General features: G+C 36.6%; 1 protein-coding gene across 7 annotated transcripts in view; it reads right to left on the bottom strand.

Annotated features, from left to right (window-relative positions):
* Positions 1–26900, bottom strand: part of LOC137257954 (piezo-type mechanosensitive ion channel component 2-like) — a 109597-nt gene that overhangs the window by 34706 nt on the left and 47991 nt on the right. For 3 of the 7 annotated variants that reach the window (XM_067795470.1, XM_067795469.1, XM_067795468.1), the window contains exons 6-17: positions 24244–24403; positions 18945–19049; positions 14453–14512; positions 10442–10663; positions 9562–9822; positions 8796–8937; positions 4401–4460; positions 3122–3261; positions 2015–2163; positions 1017–1163; positions 452–549; positions 12–163 (exon numbers count right to left, since the gene is read on the bottom strand). In XM_067795470.1, coding sequence (XP_067651571.1) covers positions 12–163; positions 452–549; positions 1017–1163; positions 2015–2163; positions 3122–3261; positions 4401–4460; positions 8796–8937; positions 9562–9822; positions 10442–10663; positions 14453–14512; positions 18945–19049; positions 24244–24403 — 1696 coding nt within the window. The remainder of the gene's footprint in view (positions 1–11; positions 164–451; positions 550–1016; positions 1164–2014; positions 2164–3121; positions 3262–4400; positions 4461–8795; positions 8938–9561; positions 9823–10441; positions 10664–14452; positions 14513–18944; positions 19050–24243; positions 24404–26900) is intronic. The other 4 variants (XM_067795473.1, XM_067795474.1, XM_067795472.1 and 1 more) reach the window with 3 other exon arrangements.

Here is a 26900-nt window from a genome sequence, read left to right as displayed (position 1 = left end):
TTGGACCATACCTCCTTGGCTGCTACGATCATGATGACAAATGCGACAAGCTTAAAGATGTGTATCTCCGTGAGCCTCCAGAGGAATGTTGAGACAGAGCACCAGAGACTGCTGGCTTTATTCCACACACTGAAGAACAATAGCATCAACCGTCGACGCCATTCTGCAACAGTGAACCACTCAGGTCACACAATGAAACACAATGAAGCATGCAGTATTGTTCTGTATTACAGTTAGGCATTAACCACTTCAATGAAACCCACGAGTAAGGTTTAGTGCAATCCAATGTATATAAATAAATAAATTTGAAAACCTTTTACAAACATATCGTGTCATGACAACGGGAAACAACCCTCCACACAGTGCACATAAGATGGCTAAAACCGAACCATGCTCCATGATTTACATGATTTACAGTTACATAAAGTAAACAATTCTTAGGGACACTTACGTCTGGACTTCTTGCTGATTTCGGACTCTGTGTCTGTGGTGCCACCTGCTTCATCAGTCGTGTAGTCTGCTGGAGTTGAGTCTGTTTGGTCCTCATGCCTGCCCAGACAAACATCGATCAGTAAATCAGGTAACACTTATACTGACAGTTTAAATAAATATACAAAGCAGCTGGTATAAATCCACTGCACAATTTACTAGCATGTCTACCCAGCATGGGAAGCTGTATAGTTTCACTTTATTCACAGATGTAACCATATAGATTGGCTTGGTTTGTTGGCTTGTTGTTTATAGCTCTACCTGGTATTATTCCAGCTATATGGTGGCGGTCTGAAAATAATCGAGTCTGGACCAGACAATCCAGTGATCCAGTGAAGATCAATTCTAACATGGATCTTCAAGGGTTATAGCTTGACTCTGTTCTTGTATGACATGCAGCTTCTATTATCTGTACATGCAGTAAAACCTTTCTCCAAAATTAATATAATTATCACCAAACCTACAAAATACTTTTCGAAAACTAAATGCATTGTTGACTTTCTCCAACTGTTTTGAGGTTTGCTCACTTGTATCTGTCCAGAGAAGACATCTTGAGGAAGGGTTTGTGGAAGTAATGGACTTGAAGGATGACGACGATCAGGAAACTGGTTGGCGTCAACAGTTTGACGAACAGACCAGCTGTGTCATACAGCTCCAGACCAATGTCTTTCAGCCTAAACACAAAAGGCAGAAACATGAGTACTGATATCCTGTCTTGTTTGAGCCCAAAAGGCTCAGGGGACATACACAAACATTAAGAGTACATCAACCCATCTCCCAACAGATGACCAGTGAACAATATAAGAAACAAATGAGCTTAGCATCCTCAGCAATGTACATTGAAAAAAATAGAAGGGCGCTTAGCCAATCAGAAAGTGACATTCATGTGTGAGGTAAGATAATTTATAATGTCGAAACACTGAAGAAGAAACATGAATATTGATGACATATCATGTTCGTTTTCTTTCATTTAAAAATTCTAATCTGGAGGAAATTAGTTCTACAGTGATGTCCCCATGATCTGTTATATGCAGCAGCTGGAAGAGATCATTGTCTCCAAGAGTTACAGATACGTACCATAGGCATGGTTAGTTTGCAGAAATAAATTCTAGTAAGACCATGAAACAGTATCTGATACAGATAATGGTAGACAAATCAATATTTGTCAAATGGAGCTGAAAAGGTTCATGGTGTAGTTCCAGTTTGCCTGACTCTGAGTAAACTGGCTGAATCAAGCAGTGTGTTGTGGAATACAAGACAGTATGTACCTCACTTGCATTATTTATTCAGCACACTGGAATGACAACAATCAGATCCAGGAACTATATTTGCTCAAGGTTACAGAACCAGTTAAAAGCACCGTAGAAGGCAGAATCGATAGTTTTCGGTACATTTCTGCATAAAAAAAATGTGCCTATGGTACATATCTGTAGTACCAATACCAATAATGACCATTTGAGCCAACTTCACTGACCCTCGTAGCCAAACAGGTGTCTAATCAAGCAGGATTTAATAAATGTCTCACGTCTGATCGGACAGCCCGGTGCTGTTACTCCAGTAGGCAGGGAACTGCTTGAACTGGTAGGTGTAGATGATGATAAGAACTGCCATGGAGTAGACTGTCACCACCCACCAGAAGATGTACATCACCCCTCGCCACAACGTGAACGACAGCTACAATTGTACATCAACGTTACTCCTTGGCTCAACAATACATCATCACTTACAATGAACAAAGACACAATGGACAGGAATTAACAATTTGCAACATTATAATTTTCAAAGGATTTAAAGTGATGAAACAATACTTAGTAAGCAGGGAATCTAAAAATCTGCCTGCTTTTTCAAAACTTAAAAGTTGCTAGAGAACACAATGATGGGACAATGATGTACTCAAGTGGGAACCAGCAAGATTCATAGCATCCATCAACATTGATATCATTATAAGGAAAAGAAAGAATGGATTAAAACTCATTTCTCCTTAATCCTAACTGAGAGACAAAAATTTTCAAGATGTCCAGTAGTACTATCAATAACATCAGTTTAAACCTATCAGTGGTATTTCGTAATCAACTGCAAGAGTGAAGACAAATCACTTCCTACCATCAAGGTTCGTTTTTCCTGGTTACATCACAGAACAAGATGACATTTCTCAAAACTATGTCAGCACTGAGATTGTAGATAATATTTTACAGTACCTGTGGATGACACTACAGTACCTGTGGATAACATTTTACAGTAACTGTGGATAACCCACTACAGTACCTGTGGATAACATTTTACAGTAACTGTGGATAACATTTTACAGTAACTGTGGATAACATACTACAGTACCTGTGGATAACATACTACAGTACCTGTGGATAACATACTACAGTACCTGCGGATAACATTTTACAGTACCTGTGGATATTATTTTACAGTACCTGTGGATAACATTTTACAGTACCTGTGGATAACATTTACTGTACCTGTGGATAACATTTTACAGTACCTGTGGATATTATTTTACAGTACCTGTGGATATTATTTTACAGTACCTGTGGATAACACGCTACAGTACCTATGGATAACATTTTGCAGTACCTGTGGATAACATTTTACAGTACCTTTGGACAACATTTTACAGTACCTGGAAGGCGACCACGAAGAGCAGGAACAGGAACATGTAGATGATGCGGTAGACGACAACGTCCTGGATAGCGATGACCAACATGATGGTGGCACAAACAAAGATCCAGTACTTGCACAGTAGGACCTTCAGGTAGTTACCTAAAGGGAAGTAACTCTAGATCACAACAACGCCTTGGTAGTTCTACAGGGATAATTTAAACTTATGATAACGAATCCAAATAATATAAAAAGCATCATGAGTGAATATAATTTAAGAATCTGGGGTTTACAAGTTGTATATTTACAGCTTATATTATAGGGACATGTAGGGATGAAATACACATATTAACAAGATATATGCCACATGTAGGGTTATTCCACTGAAATGCTTAATAAAAGGAAGGTGATTACAACACAGCAATAAGTTTAAAAATATAGATCTATCAGCAAATTATAGATTTTATATTAAAATAAATAGGAGGAAATATGATATATAAAAGCTATATATAACATTCAAATGCCAGGTATAGAGCATTGTGAATGTTCAAGCATAACACCTGATGATCACATCTGGCCATAATTTATATTTTCGGCGTGAACAAATGTTCATCTAAGTCAGAATAATGAAAGATCCCCTCACTAATGTTGAAACAATGAGCACTCTCTAAAGCATAGCAGTAACACTGCCATGTGGAATGAGCCTCCAAATTGCAATTTTCTACATCCAAGCTGAGGATGTTTATACGTGTGATCAAATGTTTATAAAGATGAATCTCAAATGATGAAAGGCAGTCTTTTCTTGCCCCTTTTTTAAGTGATATCATTGTTTTGTAGGTGATCAATGACATAAACAGTGAGTGTTTTCTCCATCTCTATGCTGTCGGAATTGTACAAAAAATATTAACCCTAAATGTGCCTAAATAATGTTTAAAGATGGCATAGACCTTAAAAACCTTATAGAACATCAGATGTCAGAGCTACATCAGGAAAATAAAACATATATTGGTAGAAAATAAACAAATTAAATATTACACTGTTTTGAAAAGGGACAATGGTCTAATACAAGTTTTGTAAAATTAGTAAAATCAAACACAACTACAACCCTAATAACAACAGTCAAAAAAGCATCAACATTTCTGAAAGCAGAACAGTAGTAAATGTAAGCAAAAACCAACCCAAACACCCTCAGTTCTGGGATGGTACAACCCGATCCTATGCTGAATATAATGTCAAGGATCATACCATAATAGAAATGAGGGTGTGAAGAGGCACAAACAAGAACCTTGGCATTGGCCTACCTATCATCTTGGTGGAATTGCTATCATATCCATCGACCATGTCCGTCTCTAGAGGAAGATCTGCAAGCCATGCAACGTAAAGATATCCGAAAGTGAGAAACAAGCATGCGCAAGAAATACCACTAAGTACGTACCTAGGGTCTGAACATCACCACGGCACCGACAGTCATGATCACTTCAGAGTGAGTGAGTGAATATTGTTTTACTCTAAAATCAGCAATATCGCAGCTCCGGATGTTGATTGACATTGTTTGGGTAAGAAAGCACATGAGTGGCCATAAAAACAACCATCTAGGTGCAATCAGATGGGTCACACAATATGATGACTCCACCCCAGTCAGTCAGCTTGTACAACAAGCAAGGGTTTATTTTCGTCCTTTAATACACTGGATATGGATGGCATCTGTTCAGTGGAACCTGTTTCATTTTAAATCTCGCCAATATTCATGTATGGAGCATAGAGGCCATAGCTGTGACTAGTTGAACAGACTTTAGACCTATAAAATTTTCCAGCAAAGAACATTTCATCAATGTGGTGGGGTCACTATGATGAAAGGCTCTTTTTCTTTTAATAAAATCAAAATGGACTTTGAAGCTGAATAGCAGTTCAACTTTTCAACATGGCTTCTACGGTGATCAACCCAACACCAAAAGACCTGAGAAACATGTCTCACGAGATCACACAAGAGTTGACAGATTTAGGCAGAACCAACAGTTTCAACCAAGACTGAAGGGCTAACATCAGTATTTGAAATAGAATCAAGAATGACCACTGGTCCAGGACGACCTTTAGCAGGTACTGATACTTTTTCTGAAAATAACCCTAATGACACTGCTTTACAAGTAATAACTCCTTATATAACATTACTTAAATCATGGTCATTGTTTCTGTGATCACACTTCTCAGATAAAATTTTCATCTCAATTATAGCAAATCCAAACTTTCCTGAACAGGTTCTTAATAATAAACTATTTACTCAATAAGTTTCATCCTATTTCATAGCATAACCTTCTAACTGACAAATAGTGAGACATGACTACCAGTAAAATTAGCAACCTTGCCTTATGAAATCAGTAATGCAGAAATATTCTTCCATATAGTGAACAAAACTGCAGTGAACAAAACGATTTTGCAAATGTTCAATACTTCCACCTAAGGCTCGCAGACTATATACACATCAAACAAAAACATAGGTATACTAGGGATATGTAGTGAAGATGGAACATACAATTATACAATAATATGCCCCCAATAATCATGAGACTAACTTTATTTGTGCTTACTTCAAGTATGGGAGTTACGACAGGTGTACAACTCGGACACCATTATACATCAGTGCTGTGATTTTACAGAAACTCACTCGTTTTGTTACAAGACTTGTTCAACACAGTGATGATATTCAGACAGGGTTTCCACAGATATCTGAATCTGCCATAATAACCATCAGAACATCATCTATCTAAACAATAACTGGTGCAATTAGTATAAGGTATGTTAGAGGGATACTGCGTTACATGTTGATGATGATGTTGATGATGATGATGATGATGACGATGATGATGGTGATGATGATGATGATGATGATGATGATGATGATGATGATGATGATGATGGTTTTGGTAATCGGTGAATAAGATCATGATGATGAGTGAAAGGAGGTAAGTTTTGTTGTTGATGATGATGATGATGATGATGATGATGATGACGACGACGATGATGACGACGATGATGGGTGTATGATGTGTACATAAAGTGAAATATAATGACAATTTTTGCAGTGATCGTGATGACGATAGTGGAGGTTGAGGTGATGGTGTCAGTGATGATGGTGGTGAGGTTAATGATGACGATATGAAGGATAAAACACACATGCAACACAAGAACATGAACATCAAAAGCAATAAGTCAGTTCATTTCGAAGGTGCATGATTGTCTCTCTTATATAGATCTATACACAACTAAATTTATTGATTAAAGAAACACAGTGTCAGGTAGAAATGTGTGAGAAAGCGAATATGATTTTACACCACTTTTAAATCAATTACAGCAACATCATGTAGTGCAAACCAGAAATGGGCAATTAGAAATGCAAACAATATAAATGCTGAAACTGCCAACTATTTTCACAAAGAGAGACAACCACGTTTAAAGCACATAGCATAAGGATGAGGGTGAAAGTTGCTTAGTCAGCACAACGAGAAGCACTTGAAGAGTGAGTGGCAGGCCACGGGCATGTTATCTATCAGGTCAGAAACAGAGGCAGACAACCTTAACAAATTCGAAAACTTAACGAATAGATTTAAAAAATACAATTAATGCCAGCCTGCAGTTTTAGGAACTGGCCTTAAGCCAAGGTCTAGTAAAATAATGTTTGGTCTAGGAAGATAATTACTGAACTCTGTATGGTAACACTACAATGTTATGGAAATTATGTCAAGAGTTAAGTATCAGCAAGTGGCTTATACAGTTTGGAGCACTTTTTGTACCATGTTAAATACAGGACTGCTAGAATTTCAACCCAACCACATCATGGTACATCAAAAGAAAGGATTATTGTATCAGTGCTGATATCCTCTACCTACAGATGAAAGTGCTTCTCTCAGAGTCTAGCTAATAACCAAATACACTCCCCTCTATCATTGTATAACATATTTTATAAGGATCATTCCATTCCAAATTCCATTATTGCATGAAAATAATTGCTTAAAAATATTGCATATCAAAAAATACTGTAAATTATTGTTATAATTACGTCCAATGGATCACTAATTTTAGTTCATTATATCCATGCATTGTTTGACATATTTAGACTCAAATATTCACCAACTGACCAAAACCCTCTGTCCCCTCTTTCATAAGACCCAGCTGTTAGTACAAAGTTTGCTACGAATATGGTACTTACTTGATAACTAACGAGCTCGAGTGACCGGGAATGACAGATTATCTTTCCTGAATTAAATTCGCCAAAGCTCAAGAATTACATAATATACCAGGGGAAAGATAACCTGTCATTGCCTGTCACGAGTCTGTTATTGTTTTTAATACCCATATCAGTTTTCGATCTAAAAAAATGCTAAAATGAAAACATCATTCTCTATTAGGAAAACTATGATGTGGCAAATCCCCATATCCCTACATGTTGATTGACTGCTATTTTCTGAAACAACCAATTAACATTCACCAACAGGTGCAACCTCCCTGGGGACGTACAGGAAAAATACTACCCTATGTCCTCCTTCTTTCTATATGGATAGTAGACTGTAATACATAACTATTACAAAAACCCCAGCATAAGACATTCGTTAATCAGGACCTTTGTTATCCTCACATACTGAAAGAGAATTGTGAATCAGTATGCTTATTACATCATCAAACGATATTATAATTGCCTCTGCTTCTGAAAGCACCATTAGCAAATGTCAGACCAAAATGTTGTGAATTATCTGCGGTAAGCATTGCGTAAATCAAGCAAAACACGAAGTGATTATCGGAAAGGGTGAAAAACTAAACTGGCTTGAGGATGATTGACAACTGGGATGACACTTAGCACTGATATGCAGCAATGGTGGTGATATGATATGATGAGTGCAACACAGATCATTGAGGAAATTATCACACAAGGGAGCTGCAGGTTGGATAAACTGCTTATACAATGACAGGGAATGATATACGAGGCTCATATCATACATCATAGGTGGTAAAGGCTTGCAACACATGATTACAACTGTATTAATGAATTGATGAGCCCTGATTAGCTCAGCCTGTTGCAGTTGCATTCTTCATATTGATGCATTAAACATGTTTTCTATGTATTTTGAAGTGTATTTTTACAAGTGCCACAAATCTTATCACAGAATTAGTATGGGATTATTTTTTAGTATTTGATCACTAATGGCTCTAGTGATGCGAATGCTAAAACTTAAAATAGTTATCTTCCAACAAACATTTATATCACAGGATAAAAACAAAGTAGGGATTGAATTTGCTAAGCAGCAGAAAACATCTGAACACGCACACCTAACTACAGAAATTGTGTCACACTTTTCTATTACTACCTATAACCAACTGTTCAAGTCATGGCAGTCTTTGGTGTATAACTGCATGTTCATCGTGCAATTCAATATGGTGCTGGACAGAGTTGTGCACTGGGAATAATGTTCTTGATAACAAGCATGCCAAAATAATCAATGTTTTTATTCATTTTTAATTTTTATACTGACAGGCTTGTGGTACAACCTTCATGAGTATTTCAGTTAAAAATTGGACTGAAGCTTTAACAGAATACTTTTGTCTCTGGAGAATGTTTCTGCTTGTACCAATACCGATGATACCATGCATTGATACATTAAACTGCAGTGCTGTCAGCCATATCAGACCCCTGCTCCCCAACTCACTCATGAAGTCCGTGAAGGATTTCTTCTTGGGTGATGATCCATCCACTGGTTCCAGAGGCATCCCTGGGTTCTGCTCTTGTGTCGTCTGCCTCTCCCTCATGAACTGTCTCAGAGTCAGCCAGAAGAACAATGTGAACAGCACCTGAGAACGGCAGGAAAGACAATCACGCTTGTTGTGACATGAGTCAGTCACTCTACAGGTAGCACACATTCTGTAGATTTGGGGATCAGATCTGAACAATATTCCAGCAGCATGACAGCAAAGGACATCAGAAATGACTTAACACATTCTATCTATTTGGGGAATAAAACCAAGGTTTTCGACATGGCAAACATATGCTTTAACCATTTGGCAAGCACACCGCTTGTGGAGAATGAAACTCATGAAGCAATAACAAACTAACGTGACAAAAAATCTCAAGAGATTGACATTTAGAGTTATATTTCTGATAAGACGCAGTTTGACCAGCCATATTACCTTTGGTATCATCTGATACAATAAGCCTACTTAAATCAGTAATGAATGACTGATACGACTCGAATGATGCCAGTATGACAATGATCTAGAAAAACATCAATGCTAAACCCCACAAAACTTCCCCTATCCAAATTAACTTCCCTACCTTTGCTAAAAGAAAGCTGATCATGAATTTTGGCTTGTGTTTGTGTGGAATAGTGTCACATAAAACTGCACTGAACATTTTATTGAAGCATACCAACAACATTACTGGCCCTAAAATATGAATTAGCCATAATGACAACGTACCTGTGCAGCTAGATACAAGCAAGGGATTTCGTATCTCTTGAGACCAATCTCATTGTATGTGACAGGGCCTGCGTCGACAGGCAGCTCCTTGGGCAGATTCATGCCATAGATGAACTGGATGCATAGGAGGGCCTCAGCATAGAAGACGATGACAGGTGACATGACGAGGCAGGCACGGCGGGAATTGGGGATCATCCAGAGGATACAGGCAGCCAGGAGCAGCACGAACGTCAACCAGCTGTGGAAGGTGATACTCCACACCTAGGGAAAAAAAACAGGAAAATAAGGGTGATGACCTGCATTGAGTAGTCCTGGAAAACTCATTTTACTACATCAATACATCCAGGTCAGCCATCACTTGCACAATGTATGATATATGGTGGACAATGAAGAGTACTTCTGAGCAATATCTTAAGATACTATACAGAGATACATCTTAAGTTGTCTATATTTTCCCCATCCCCATAATTCCTTTTTCTCACCAACTCTGAAATTTCATGTTTAAGTCATTTAATAAAATGCCTTCTTATGTCAAATTTCCTTGATCGGCTCATAATCAGGAGTGATGAGGAATATATTGTAACTTTCACAGAAAATACAAATCTACATCTACATATAATTAACAAATGTTGACATAAGTCAAACTGATTCAATTCAAAGACTATTAAAATTGATGTATAATCTAAAATGGGTTTAACTTTATGATTCTTACATTACACTTCAGTCCTGAACAATAATGAACAATACAAAGGTACTCTTTATTGTTAGTTTCACCAAGGTGTATGTGATTTTACAAAGAAGCCCCAATGACACCTTCCCAATTCCCATTACTGTGAACTGACAGTATAAATGACTAGGCATGTCTTCCTCCAGTCCCTACCATCATGGCGATGAGAGTGAGGACATAGCTCTGCTTCATGATGTAGACAAACATGGACACCATGGCACTCCTCTTCTGTTCCTTTTCCTTCCTTGGGGGATCTGCCACGACCTCCTCATCCGTCTCCTCTTCATCCCGAGATGTCGATGCTTTGGGTGTTCCATCAGCATTGATAGGTTCGATAGTGCTGTAGCCGGTATTTTCAGCATCGTCAACAAGAAGCTACAAGAGAACTCTTCCGTCGTTAGTTCCAAAATAATTCGCCAATGTCTCTGACCAATATAGCATAGGAAAGGCTGGTCAGAAACACAGACCACATGACACCCACTAGCTTGCTGGTCACATTCTCATGTGTAATAAATCTCCACGTTTCTCTACATACTTATGCTAACTACGATCTAAAGGCAGTATTCAGTTGTTCAACCTCATTAAAATCAGACCTTTAGCCCCAACAAGATACAATACTGAATTAAGATTTCACACCTGTGAAGGGGTAGGGCATCAGCAGAACTTTCTTAAGAGCTTTCAGTCAGCCATCCATTCAAGAATCTACACCATTATGTTGCAATAACAGATACTGCTCTCCATGAAGATGTATGTCACTGATTTACTCACCAACTTCTAGAATTATAATTGAGCAGATATACTTATAGACACTAGAAAGGAAACACATAAAAGTACAAGTGTTTCTTTATTGTTTACCAAGTTTCTTCACGATGTATGTATTGCACTGTTTGTGGAATCCTGGAAATAAATAACGAACACTAGTACTTTCTTGTTTCCCCTTATTCGTTTCCATGAGTATATCTGATTTCAGTATCTCCAAAACTGAAACTGAGCCTCAACTTTCAAATGTAAACAATTAAAACTGAAACATTATATTGTTGTGGATAATTCATGTGCCTGGTTCTTTTCAAGTGCTATATATCAAATTAGAGTAAAGAATCTAACTTGAATGAGATTGACTTGTAGAAATATTACCCCAGCTCACATCACAGAAATATGTATTTCCACAGTTGATTCATTCTGAATCATACTTTTTTCAAAAACCTGAAAATCACATTTTACAACTGTATGATGCAAAACTTTGAAAAAAAAAGATCTTGACAAACATGCTCAGCAAATTATATTGTAGCATACAACACAGATAAAAGATGACGTTAATAACAAATCTGTCCCAGACTAAAATACATTAAATAGAATAAGTACGGTAACTGTACATACACATGAAGGCAATATATATTTTCCATATAAACCTTTTATGGAATAATAATGTTATTTTTGTGTTAGTGTAAAAATATATCACATAACTTATAAATTAAATACTAATAAGTCGATAACTCATATATATAACATGTAATCAAAGGCATTTGTTATCATTAATTACTACTAACACTAAAGGTCACCATATTCGCACACATAACTGTATATACACTGTCATGGCATGACACGTCACAGAAACATGGAGAATAGGGTGCTCTTCACATTTTAGCAGTATATTTTCTGACCATAAATTGTACAAATGTGGAATAGAATTTAGATGTGGAAACAGTAATGGCATCTAAACCTTAAAATGTGGAATAGAATTTAGATGTGGAAACAGTAATGGCATCTAAACCTTAGATTAGGGATTACAAAAAGATCTGACTTTGGGATCATTTTTGACAAAAATTTATGTGCCTTTAATTACGTAAATGATGTAGATAATTATATCATGAAATAATATCCATACATATCATATTAACAGATACTGTTATGTAACATGAACAGTAAGGTATGGTGGAGTTACGGAGTAATGTGATGTTAATGACTAACATGTTTAACATAATTTCATTCATAATTTGGAAATAATTCAGTTAAATAAATACAAATGAGTACATGTGGAACACATCTGGCATATTGTTCCTAAATAAGTTGATAAAAACAGCCACGACAACCATTCCATATATCTACCTTAAGTACAGTCTGAAAAAGATGACGACTAATGTTTTATTTCAAATATTTGAAATATGAATCTGGGACGACAAGACCAGGAATATATAAGTAAACAAGGGTTACCTTAGAGCAAAAAATTCTATGTAAATACACTATGAGGCAAACAAGCTCCTATATATTTAGTTGTTGATTATACTGAGTTAAATTGTCAGTAATGCTGTCTAGTAGGAAGACATTTAAAGTGAGTGGTATGTGAAAAATGCACTAAGGAAATCTCTCTAACTGGGTCAAGCTGACCTTCTTAAGATAGTTTCTCTATTCAAATTTTAAAGCAGGCTTAAAAATTCCACCATCCGAACTATATGAAATATTCTGTCCAGAAGATGTCATCCAAAACAGTTTGACCAAATATGTAAATTAGGCACACTTCCTTATATGATCCATTTCCCAGTGTTTTTCAAACTTACAAATAGCAATGGCAACAGCCTCATGTCACTACTAAAAAGCCGACTGTGGTTATCGCAGCGACTAACACTCTTATCCCATATAATCCAGACTATAACATCTCCATACTATTACGATAAATACCCTAGCCCTAGACCTAGACTTGTCATAGATTCTATAGTAAATGTTACATTTGCGATGGACCTTTTTTAATAACGTACAGATCCTATAACATTTTTGTGGTTGAGTCAGATCTAGGATTCGAACCCATACTTTCACAGTTATGAGCCTCAGGCTTCACTATGATTTGAATTATAACTATTCAATCGAATGAGTCTCATAATGAAAAGAAATACAGTGTAAGTTATTGACCTAAGTGATGGAGTTGGCGACTGAAATCTGGAAATGGCGCCATGGTGGGGAAAGGGATCAGGGTAATTTTTCTAACAGAATGGAGACAAAATGCTGAGGATATTAAATGATGGCATTAATGCTGCTCTAAAGGTATGAAACACACTTACCATCTGAACCAACCTTGAACAAATTGATATTATCAATATCATTACCTAAACACCTTCAAGTTCACGAAAGTTATCTACCCTTGGACGACCATTTCAATAAGTTGTATAATCGGAAAGAAATTAGTTGGGTCCAGACAACTTGAGGCCCAGATCTGCTTCATATATTGAAATATACTACCATATATTTGATAGGGATACAGATACAGGATACAGAACCCAGTCAGTATGGATATTCTTACTTATACCATTCTCAGTTTTTCTATACACTTCAGCAAAAGCAACTATCTGACTTGTGAATATTTCATGCCTGGTGATATTTCAAAGAGGATGTAAACTACAAACTGACACAGAAACAACTAAACCAAACTTTCTAGACTAGGCTCTGCTGCAAGTCAGTTGTAGTGTATTAGTCAAATGCCCTAACCAGTCACTTGACTCTTCTAACTCCTAATCCTGCTGTGTAACATCACACTGCGCTGAGTGTGTGACAGATGGCTACTTCCATAACTCAACAACCACTCCAAGCTAGACTGTCTGATAGTTGACAAATACTATAAACATATGCATGATCCTGCAGCACAAACATAATTCTTAACTGCACTTTGAATGCTTTTTGGAAAGGATAGCTTGTTTCAGTGGCAAATGATCACCTTGTATCCTGGAAATGACTTATTTTAACCAGAACAGGATAATTCATTTAACCTACTAAAACATTAAAAGTTTCTGGATGGATTTCCTAAATTCAATGGAAGGTGATAGAAACATATCCAACATAATGTCATATTTCATCCAGAACTGGATACTTTACTTAAACCTGCAACGTTTTCTGAAGGACATGTATCCTAGATATTTTAAACAGAACATGATAAATTAACTTAAAGAAACTTTTGTCAGTAGGACAGTGAAGGCATCGCACTAGGCATACACAGGACCTACGACTAGTTGGTTGTTTGATGTTGATACAGAAACAGTATACATGTGATACATGCTTTTCATGCTTTTCTAAGAAGAAACTAAGGACTTGGCATCAATGATTCGTCGGTACATTCACGACTATCTGAACCAAAAGCTACCACAATGTTGATGACCTTGATGTATGACCTTCACCTACCTTTTCATCAAGGTCGTCTGGTTCACCATAAGCCGACCCCGAAAACATAACACTGCCGGTCTGCATGGGAGGAAACGTAATCACAATACGATGATTGAACAAATAACCATGACTGTCATTTTTGTAAAGCTGAACATTTGTCATATCCTTTTGGGTACTTTGCAAATTATGAACAAATGTATTCAGTTACCAAATAAAGAATTACCAACTTGGTACCAAGTATCAAACTTCACTTACATTTTTATCTTGAAAAAATTCGCCAAACATTTATATCACATAATCATAAAATTTTATAGTTGATACATAACATATATTGACATTTTTACAGAATAGCTAGCAAATGCTCAAAGATAATCACAACGGGCAATTACTGACATTTAACCCAAAAAAAGTCCTCTCTACAAATATGAATACTTCACAACATTCAGCAAAGAAAGTGTTCAAACTCAACTACAAGTAGGTTAGGTCCTCAGCAAAACTGAAATCATGCACCCATTAGATGTTTGTATGGGACCATGGGGAGATAGGATATCCAACAAGAGTAAGCACATCCACATCGATGCTAATCCATGATGCTACAAAATGTCATGCTGATGATCAACTGATTATAAAGAGATGACATTGCACCTTTACTGTAATAAAACAGATACTTCCGGTGATTGATCATGAAACTATGTTTTTTAATGATTTGGTTTTCAGCCCATACATAAGTAATCCCATTTTATCATGGCATATATTGGAAGAATTTCAAAGGGAAGCAGTTCCTAGACGTAAGCACCTCAGTAAAACCCAGGGTTTAGTCATGTATTTACAAACAAGGGTGAACTGAGGGACAAACTTTTCTGTGTATTTCTGCACAGAGGGAAAGATTTCTTTGGTAGGCCCGAACTTGGCATTTGGGCACTTGGTCACTGGATTTGGGATGTGTAAGGGAGGTAACTCTAACTATTTGTAGTGACAACAATACATCTATGGACATGACAACACAGTAACTACATAGTTACCATGTACATCACCTTTAGTGTTCAATCTACCCTGGTTGGTGCATGAGTAAGTTTTATATATAATACTAACTGTTCATTCATGACCATCCTTTAGTTAAGAAATATTTTGAAGGAAGTCAACAATGAACTGTCACACATACAAGCATTATCACCATATCCTCTGTTCAGGAACATATTTTATGACAAATAGTCCTGCCTACTCATCTCTAAACATTGATAGATACATACATAGATTGATATTATGCATTGTATTTAACTAAACTATTGTTGATATCTGGGTTACTGAGTTGAATCAAAGATGATATCTCATAGTGCAAACTTGTGTCATCATTGCCAGTACTGATTAAACAGTGAATTAAACCTTTCTCTCACAGCTAATATACAAGATGCCATCCATCTTCTGCTTGTCCACAAGATGTCAAAAAAAAGAATGGTTCAACATCAAATTCCATTACTAACTCATTTCTACATTATTGTGTAAAATGCAAAATTGATCCTCCTAGGTATATGCCCTCATAATGATGGCATTCCCTGTTGAATGATGCTTTAATTGCCAAGAGGGTATTCTTACCAAAGAAAAAGTCCTCAATTCTACACTATGTCTGACTTTTACAGTTCTGATGAACATATGACAGTGAATGATAAAATTAAAACTGTAAGCAGTTAGTTCTGTGAACAACACCCTCAAAGTTCCAGACAAGCTGTGTGCCAAGTATTAGAAGCCACCCCAGGGGTTACAGGAGGTTAGTAGTAAGCATTTGGATTAATAACAGGAAGCAATAAGCATTATAACTACAAACAAAAATGTTATATTTCACTGTAAATATCACTATATCCATGATATTGGTGAAAACTTCTATCAGTGATCAATGTTCAATGATCGCTAATGATTTCCCTTTACAGGATAACATTGATTTTGACTAGACTACACAATCAACAACACTGAAAATTGTTGCAATGAAGGTTTGAGTAAGTGTTAAAAATGCTGTGATCACAAGGATTCCACCACTAACCCCATGAATTCTGGATGTAGAGAAGACTCATCTCTTCCGATATAAACTATATCAAAGAGTCAATGAAATATACCAGAGACATATTTTTGTTCATTAAATGAGTCTTGATACATGTTAACACAGAAGATCTAATTTGATTTCCAAAAATCATTCCCCAAACTTTCTTGTAAGCAAAAACCATTAAAAAGTATTCTGAGTATAAATTGTATTTTCATTACATTGGAAAGAGATACGTGGCATCATCAAAATACCACCCAAGAGGTACCGTTTGATTTGACCTAAGCAATGTCTGTTTCAGAAGACTGTTTGGCTGATAAATCTGATTAACATCTGATGTCTTCTACACCTATCTGCAATGGATGAAATACAGAATCAAATCTTGATTTATCCTAACTCAAATTGTTTTGCTTCTATGTTCACTCCTTGTGTCTTAGTCTCATAAATCACATTCCTTGGGTTGTACGATGTAGCTATCTGATAGACATCAAACAGCAACAGAACACCAATAAGACAGACAGACATCACAACATCAAGAACTGGACTGAAATCAAGGGAGACAACTATATTCTAACATTGATGTACAGGGAGACAACTCTGGTCAAACAGCTGTAAAGGGACATAAGTGAGTTTAACAATGCTATGCATTACACAATGAAACGTTTTGTATTGCACAACGAGAAACGCATACTGTGTATGAGCTGCACAGGTGACAAAACTGATGATTAATGCAAATTTTGTGATGATGATGATGATGATGATGATGATGATGATGATGATGATGATGATGAGTTTGTTCATAAATTAATTAAGAATTGCATGACCTTAAAAGTTAAAAAAAAAATCACTTTTGTTGATAAATAAAAAATGCTTCTACCTTCTTAAAGTACATGGTTTCATTAAGCATGTGACACTGACTTAGACGTTCAAAGTGTTTTCTTTACAAAACAGTTTGAATGAGTGAGTGTTTGTTCATCTCAGCATATTGCAGCTATATTCCGACTGGCACCATTCACTGAACCCCTCACAAGGGATTCAAACCTTGCCTTCTGTGTCCAAAAAGAAAAGACAGCTGGGAAACCCAAACTTCAAAGACAATGAATCTAACACCGGCATGAATGAATACTGGAGTTTGTGCTTTAATAATCTCTTTTAATGCTCTAATTTCCCCTTTTCTATTGTTATCAGGATTAATATCATATATAGCTTATGCAAAACATTAGTTGGTAATAATATAATGTCACAAAAGACATTAATTCAGCTTACCATGTGTAAAAAGACGCAACCAAGTGCAATGAGTTGAATAAACTGCCACATGCTTTAGTAACTCATTCATAAAAATGCTAAGAAAATTATTCTCCTCTACACAAAGGTAATGACCTTCATTAAAAAGTATGTTAAACAATCCACGTTTGAAACTCATTAGAAGAAAAGAAATCCCACATTAGTGATTCAGACGTCCAGTACTGAACCCCAAACTCATTGAGAGTAAGTGGTAACAAAACCTCAAACAATAAACACCACATCAGATTGTTTTAATTTCACCATTTCAAATTTGCAATGCATCACCAAGAGTTGAGTTCCACATGTACTTCTCATGCAAATAGGAATGTCTACCAAATTACTATAACAAGCCATGCAAAGCTACAGCATGAATCACGCTCTGCCATACTTCAGCACCTTCTGGGAAACTGGACATTTTCAGTCAGTCTGGTCTATAACGAGGTTATTATGCAAGAGTTCATATGGTTGTGTGAAAATATGTGTGCCTATGTTGGTCATGCCGTAGAGTGTATCACCAGCAGAGTGGCTGGAAGAAAGTCTCAGTGGGTTTTAACCAAAACCTGTTTTGACTTAACTTGCCTATCTGTAAGGTTCCAAGATAAATTGATACCAATTTCAGCTTGGAAAAAACATGAATTGCTGACTTTTATAAAGAAGTACATTTTCTTGGGTATATTGCATACTTTTGCCGGGAAAATAGCTGTCCATATCATACATTATTAAAATTAATCTAATTTCCCCAAAGCAAAACTTACAAAGCTCTTTTCCTGATAACGCTGCACTCAGCAATTTTCCAGCTATTTGATGGCAGTCGGTAAATATCTAAATTTGGTCCAGACAATCCAGTGACCAAGTCAGTGAGCCTGACCACGTGACTCCATTCTTGACTCCATTCTTGCCTTTCATGACGAGCATTAGCTCCTGAAGACAACTCCTACCTGGATCTTCATGTATGTTTTTCACACAAATAGTTAAACACACAAAGATCCAACTTTATTTCTACAGAGGAGCCTATCCAAACCTACAGTGTTACGTAAATTCTTGCTGAAAAAATGTATCTGCTACAATTGTAAAAAAATATTATGTTTCCACTGAAGGCACTGTAGTATGGCATATCTTGTCACAAGCTGACAAACAACAGTCTAGAATCTACCGATAGACAGAGCACATCACATGACTAGTTGTCCACCAAACCTCATCCTGTTCGCCTGCTACCTCCCGCTCAGTGCCAGCTCGTCTTTTGCCACGTGTTTTCTTCACTCTGCTAGGGGACACTGTACTCTCAATTTGTTTAACATCCTGTAAGAAGAAAACCAATGTGGAATATCATCTAATTTCTGTGAATTTCAAATATTAAAAGCATCTTGGTTGTGTAGTAGAAAAAGCATCAGAGAATGGAAGGCAGACGATTTGCCTCGACCTCACACCGGACAATGTCAATAGATGGCAGCACTTGTCATTACCCTTCCTGATGCTGGTCTTTTAAGACATAAAATGAGGATTGACCATCACAGGTCGTTATAATGCATCCGCGTGGGCAAGGCATCGCCATGGGCTACTAATATACGCAATTCTAGGATGCTTCAGTGAAAGATCAAAGGCACCGACAGAACTTTATCATACGATAATGTGCACTTTTTGCATTATGTCACAATGTGTTGGCGTCACAGGGCCATTCTAGTCTGCCCCCTCATAATCAAACACTTTTGCATAACATCATTGTCTCGTACTGCCTCCCATAGTAAACTACTCTGTTGCATCCCGTTACTTTGTTTGCAGTTGCATCACTCAGTTATCATCACTGGTGGAAACATTAGGTTTATGTATTTGGCCGTATAAAATGTCTCATAGTCAGAAACATAATTTTACAGTGACATGGCAACATTTAAAATGTTTACATTCCTACAATGCAATTGTGGAATGTCGCTTGGCTAGTCAGCTTCATCTGGATATGTTGATCTAAACTTACGTTTGTAATTGGTAGTAGAAATGCGATGCTCATATTGGCCCATATCATTTACGATATTGGCCATTATCGTAAACTGTCACCAAACTATTTATCATTTGTTTTTCTGGTAATGTTCGTCTTAATGTAGGGGTGTAGACACATCAAAAGAACAGCACTTCAGTTGGCCCTGTGCAAGGATTTTTAATTTACGCTACCAACACTGTTGTTTGTTTTCTGCACTAGATTAACTGAAATTATCATTAGAAAACATTAAATTTGGCATGTTAGAAAATAAAAAGTTTGCTCAAACCACCAAGTACAGTGTAATAAAGCACACTTTCGCCTGATCTATTACAATGTTAAATCACTTGGATGCAAGCATCCTTGTGCTTTCACTATAATAGTTCAAGCCGAAAGTGTACTTTATTATGAGTCAACCAAGTCAGCGAGCCTGTCTCTTGCGACAAGCGCGGGTAACTGAAGACCAATTCTATCCTGGAGTAATACAATGTATATCTCACCAAACACGTGCTTGCATTTCATATATAAGTGAGGTATGCTTGAATATGACATTAGCCCCCACATTATCTCACGATTATACATAGAAATATATATATAACACTGATAACATTTTGCCATCCTACATATGATATACAAACTCCATTGCTTTGGGACAAAGTAACAAAATTTACACTCAAACTGAGAAACATTATTTTGTGTGTCTAAGTAAACAAAATTACAGGCACATGTACCTATTTACTGAGAACTCTGAAGTAAACAACATTGTCGGTTTGTCAACCCAGACAAATGACACTGATATCAACTTCCGATCACGAGTAATTAGGACTGTATTATTCTGTTATTTTAGTTAGAACTGACATTTTCAGGAAGGCTTGATGATGGTTGAATTGCTACTTTTATTAAAAAAAAAAAAGAACTTTTGAAAGTTACCTTTCCTGATATTCAGAGGCATTTTGACATTTTATTTTAAGACTATGTTTCAAATATGAAACAATGCATTTAAAATCTATTCATTGGTTATGTCATTATTGAAACAGGTTCTCTCCACATAGATATATAATTACTTTCTTTACATATCATCATATGGTAAATATATTTTAATTCTGAGATTTTTTGGTAAGAATTGACTTGGAAATGAATATCCATTTCTAGATAAAAAAACCCCCAAAACAGTGAGCTCTATCAATCATTTACACCAAAATAAACCACAAAGGTATTAACATTATGAATATAGCATATTAAAAATATTCAGTATGTTATTAATTACAAAATCACAAAGACCGAAATAATTATGGCGCCAGGCAAGTGATGACCTGTGAAGTTTCACGAATCATTAAGTGAAAGCTTAATCATACTGATTAGCATTATGCTATATAAACCAGCACTAAATGGACAATAACAACACTTGTTCAACTCTGGTAATTCTGTTATTAATACCCCAAAAGTCGCTTCCAGACATTTCATCGAACAAACGCAAATGTCAGCATTGCTGTTGACATGTATTTAACATTACTGAATGAAAGGAAGCAAAAGTCATATCAATCATTATCAGCAATATTACCCTAGGGCAATATTACAGTAACAGCAGCAACTAATTGTTCTGTAAATAAATGCTGAATGTACTAAATATATACACATTACCATTACAGCACCTTACATGTTTTATAAGTAAAAGAAGCACCCCTAAAATGCTCAATATATTTTGCCTGACCATTAAAAATGTTCATTTTAGGAGAAAAATGGTGTCTGAATAGTTTCAGATCTTGAGAGGCAACTTAAATGCTAAAAAAAGAACATATTTTAAGGTTTATGACCTTTGATTATCCTTTTTATGAAATATTGTGTTCAACATTTTTATCCCTGTTTACTATATCCACCTGTAAATAATTAACCAAAGTATTAAACAGTTAATTAGTCATAAAAGCTTTGTTGAAAGCAAAAGAGGTTCATAAGAAAACATTTTTCTACTCTCCTACAATGCACCATTGTAAGTGCTAGGTTGTGTCAACAGACAAAATGGGTGGCACATTTCACTAAAAAAGGCAGCCGTACATGCCAGTGCTTATTTCTACAAGCAGCAAATTATGTTTCAACTTTTGGAAAATATTCACTCTGAAACACAAAAAAAGCCATTCATGTGCATAATTCATGTCTTTCATGCATAAGCATACAAAACACTACTTTTCATATCATTAAGTAGGAATTTAACTTCTAAATTATTGTCTGGTGTACAGCATTATTAAAATAATTTTAAAAAGAATAAATCGTTCATAAAAAGCATAAAAACTAAACAATTCACTCATTTCAGTTAAACACTGAAGTGAAAAAAGATGTTTTCAAGCATCATTATTATGAATAATTTCAGTCAAGGTCAGACACCATATCCTCTGAAGTCTTAGAAGGGCGTGATTACACACAAACATACCTAATCACTGCAAAAATCGATATATACACACAGCAGCTACAAAGACAAACGAACCAGTCCATATTCCTTATAAAAATTTAATAAAACGTTTGCAACATGTTTCAAAAAGATCAATGGTCTTAACAGCAGGGTATTTTTATATATTGACATCAGTACAATTTCTCACAGTATCATCAGAGAGGTAATATTAATGAAAGCAATGGCACCTAAATATTTAAAGACATTAAGAATAATATCAAGTCAGCATTACAGAAAGGCAAAATCAGGTAAGAATTTGAGTAAAAGACGGCTACCAGTTTCAGAATAAACCTGAAATTTACAGACACCCCAAGTAATCACATACAAAAAGTTCAGTCTCATAAAAGTGAAGTTCAAATATGTTTGAAATGGAACAAATGTAGAAGCAACAGAAGATAATAGCCAAAATTAAAACACACTTAAAAAACATTCACATGCACACACATGTGGCATAGATTGGATAATGCTATATGTGGAAAAACTATCTGAATTGAGGTTAAACACATTATTACAAATATGGCGGCTAAGGCAGCCATTTGTAAAACTGGACAGAATTCTGTAAGCAAAGTTGCATATATCAGCAGGGATTGACCTTCACAAACTACACAGACCTCACTGTTTCAGAGATGTAGAAAATGCAAGTGTTAAGAACCGACAGACACCACCACAAGCTTGATTTAACTTAAAGCAAAAACCTAAAACAGCATCCTCTTCATTACAGTTCACCCACTTTCTAACAAGTAGCAATTGTTCGTATCACGTTAGATAAGGAGCATCTGAAGGATACTGCAGTCGGCTATGTCTCAATCCCTGCATTGTAACAGTCTGATACACATTGTTATCAGTGCTGGAGCAGGCAAACCACAGACACATTGTGTGATTACTGATACACAGTGTACTGAGGTCATATCCTTGGCCACAGTGCAGGTCATTGATGTTAACTGCTGTTCCGATGCCAATAATGACAACAATGAAATTTTGTTCCACATCCTGGCTTAAAGATTTTGGTGGGATAAAATTAAATCAAGTTAAATTGAATTAAATTAAAACAAATGTAATGCCCTTCAAAATGGTCTCTGAACGTGCTGCCATGAGTCAAATGTTTGTTGAACTTATATCATTGATAAGACCTTTTACCGTACAGTTTTTCCTATCGCCTTGCTCTCAAACGCATTGTTACAATTTTCTTGCAGTTTATCCTATCACTCAAACTCATTCTGATCCATTATTTTGCTCTCAAACCATAAAAAAACATTATCTTACAGTATATCCTCTGGTCTTGCACTCAAACCCATTCTGATCCATTATTTTGCAGTTGACCTTATTATACTGCCTCAAAACCTACAGTAACCTAGTAACTGTTTCCCTTTTTACAATAAAACTGGTCAGCTGTTCAGAATCTTGCATAACAACTATGAACAACTTGCTGGGCGCATTATAAGTGACACAACAGAGTGCTTGTTGCCACCTGATCACCATTTTTACATATTCCTGTGACAAGATTGATCTATGCTGCCCTGTTATTTCCACTACATGATCAGATATTCATTCAATTCTGGATTGTTTAAACATGGTAACCTGTAAGTGAATAAATCTGTATACAAACACTTCATCACTCTTACTTTTCAGAATAAAAACACAGAATATGGAACAGATAGATTCAAACTATTTGATAAATAATGGCCTCTTGATGTAACTCACACAACAAGGGAATTTGCTGTCAATCTGGATCTGCCACAAAATGACACTTTCAACAGTGTCGCGAGACCAACAGCTTGACATTTCAAAGAAAATTTCCCTCCAGAATTTTACAAGCATGAACAAGTTGCCAATTTATAAGGAGTATATCTGCAAATTGCAACAAATTTTGCCGCCATACTTAAAATAATCATACCACTAAGATGATTGTAACCCCCATACATTAACATAGACTTGAGACTGTTGTACTTGGAACAGGTCCCTTGACGTTAATGCACAATAGAGCTAAATGTATCATTTAAGCTGGCCAACTTGCAAGCACAAGAGCCATTACAACCACAATTCACACAACTGGCCATTGGTTCCACTGCCTGAAGACCTACCGTTCCATGGAAGAAGTGTCGTGTTTCGAAGGCCAGAACCCAGTACAGAAGAAGGAGAATCCCTGGATTGACGTAGTACGGCCACTTGACGTCATTGTGGAACTGGATCATCCATGATGTTGTACAGTCATTGTAAACTATACCAGTCAGGCCCAGAAGTCTGCAAGAAAACATAGACATTAGACATGAGCCATGAAGATGGAAGATCAGAGGACAGTAACACTCAGACCAGTGTTATTCCCTTGATATAGTGTGACAGCAGCTCTAACAACATTCACTCACTCTCTCACTCATAAACTTTGATAAATGCTGAAGTTCAGGATATAATCTTCAGATAACTTTCCCCTTATGGTATCTAACGACAAAGGTAAAACAGACAGGGTGAGACAGACAACCCCAGAGGTATGACAGATAAACCAAAGGTAAGACAGACAGGGGGAGACAGATGAACCCATAGGTATGACAGACAAACCAAAGGTAAGACAGACAACCCCACAGGTATGACAGACAAACCAAAGGTAAGACAGACAACCCCACAGGTATGACAGACAAACCAAAGGTAAGACAGACAACCCCACAGGTATGACAAACTAACCAAAGGTAAGACAGACAACCCCACAGGTATGACAAACTAACCAAAGGTAAGACAGACAACCCCACAGGTATGACAGACAAACCAAAGGCAAGACAAACAAACCGAGACAGATTAACCCATAGGTATGACAGACAAGCCTTAGGTAAAACAGATAAACATGGAGTGATAAAGATAAAAAACTTCGGTGAGACACGCAAATACACAACCACTTCTCCTGACTGTGATAGACAAAAGTATGATGGGAAGAGTAAATTAACTGATCATCTAACTACTGAAGGTGAAAATATAAACATTCATGACATCCAGTTTTCAACACACACAAAAGTAATTCTTTCATGTGCTCATAATCCAGTTTGTGTCATAATTAAGTGAGTATGTAGCGGTTCCATATTTCAAAGACAAGCAAGTACACATGAAACAATCAATGTGTTGAATATTTGATACGTCAACAAGGATATGTCAAATAGCTTTGCTCAGATGTCCACTTCTCAATGGAGCACAACCAAGATGTAAAGGAAAGTGCTGTTAACATCTCTGAGCCTGAAGCAATGTCTGAAAGTTCAATTCACTTGTAAAAGCTACAGGAAACCCCAGACGGCTAATAACACCAAACTTTAAAGTGCACAACCACATTTCTGATCAGATTTAATGTATTATTGAAAGGACAGGCAAAATGTGCATAAATTAAGTCTCTTGTCAACAAGCAAGCAATGAATTTGAATCAGCCTGAAAATTCCCAAAAGACACTTATAGCTGAAATTGTCAGGTCTGCTCATGCGCTTACAACAGCAATCCCAAAGGCTCACTTCAAAAGAACAACAACAATAAAGATTTCAATTCAAACTTGTTACACAGCCGTAACAGGAAGATAAGTCAATATGCTTCACAGGCCTCAATATCAACTCTTTGTCCAAATCCAGAAAAATACATTACCAGTAATGTATAAAAAAATCACTCATTGATTTGATGTCACAGGTTTCAATCCCAATTGAATGTTGTTGATCATACAAAGTAAATCGTACAAAAAAATCGTACAACCAGTTGATGCTTTAAAAGCAATATCTGACTGCTGCGTTTTACTACAGCTGGTGAAGAAGGCTAGAATAGATTAGCATCCTCCGCACCTGACATGAAGGCAACAGCTGGTCAGATTCCTCAGGTCAGAGAGTTCTTGCAACTACTCATTCTGTATCAATAAAAGTACAAATTTCAGTTTTTATCTGCAGAGGGTTCAAGAGAACAGCTTATTAGGTCAAACATGTTTCAATTAAAAATTAATGTTGAAAACACCATGGGTGAGTGAGTGAAAGAGAGTTTTTTTCCCAACCAGAAAAGCAACCTCATAGAAACTAGCTATACCATTTAAACAAAATTCTGAAACCAGCAATACCGTGGAAATGTGAACTATGAATATCACAGAAACAGAAACTTGTAACACCATGGAAATATGATCAATGAAAACCATGGTAACAAGAACTAAGAACACCATATAAACATGAACTATGAATATCTTGCCAACAAGATATGAATTAAGAATACTTTGGAAACATGACCTAGTAATACCATGGAAACATGACCTAGTAATACCATGGAAACATGACCTGGCAATGCAATGGAAACATGACCCTGGAATACCATGGAAACATGACCCGGCAATGCCATGGAAACATGACCCTGGAATACCATGGAAACATGACCCTGGAATACCATGGAAACATGACGCAGGAATACCATGGAAACATGACCTAGTAATACCATGGCAACATGACCCAAGAATACCATGGCAACATGACCTAGTAATACCATGGAAACATGACCTAGTAATACCATGGAAACATGACCTAGTAATACCATGGAAACATGACCCTGGAATACCATGGCAACATGACCCAGAAATACCATGGAAACATGACCTGGGACTACCATGGAAACATGACCCTGGAATACCATGGAAACATGACCCTGGAATACCATGGAAACATGACCCGGGAATGCCATGGAAACATGACCCTGGAATACCATGGAAACATGACCCGGGATAGCCATGGAAACATGACCCTGG

The sequence above is a fragment of the Haliotis asinina genome, chromosome 12, assembly GCF_037392515.1.
Source record: "Haliotis asinina isolate JCU_RB_2024 chromosome 12, JCU_Hal_asi_v2, whole genome shotgun sequence".
NCBI classification, from domain to species: Eukaryota; Metazoa; Mollusca; class Gastropoda; order Lepetellida; family Haliotidae; genus Haliotis; species Haliotis asinina.
This window is presented reverse-complemented; position numbering and strand designations above follow the sequence as displayed.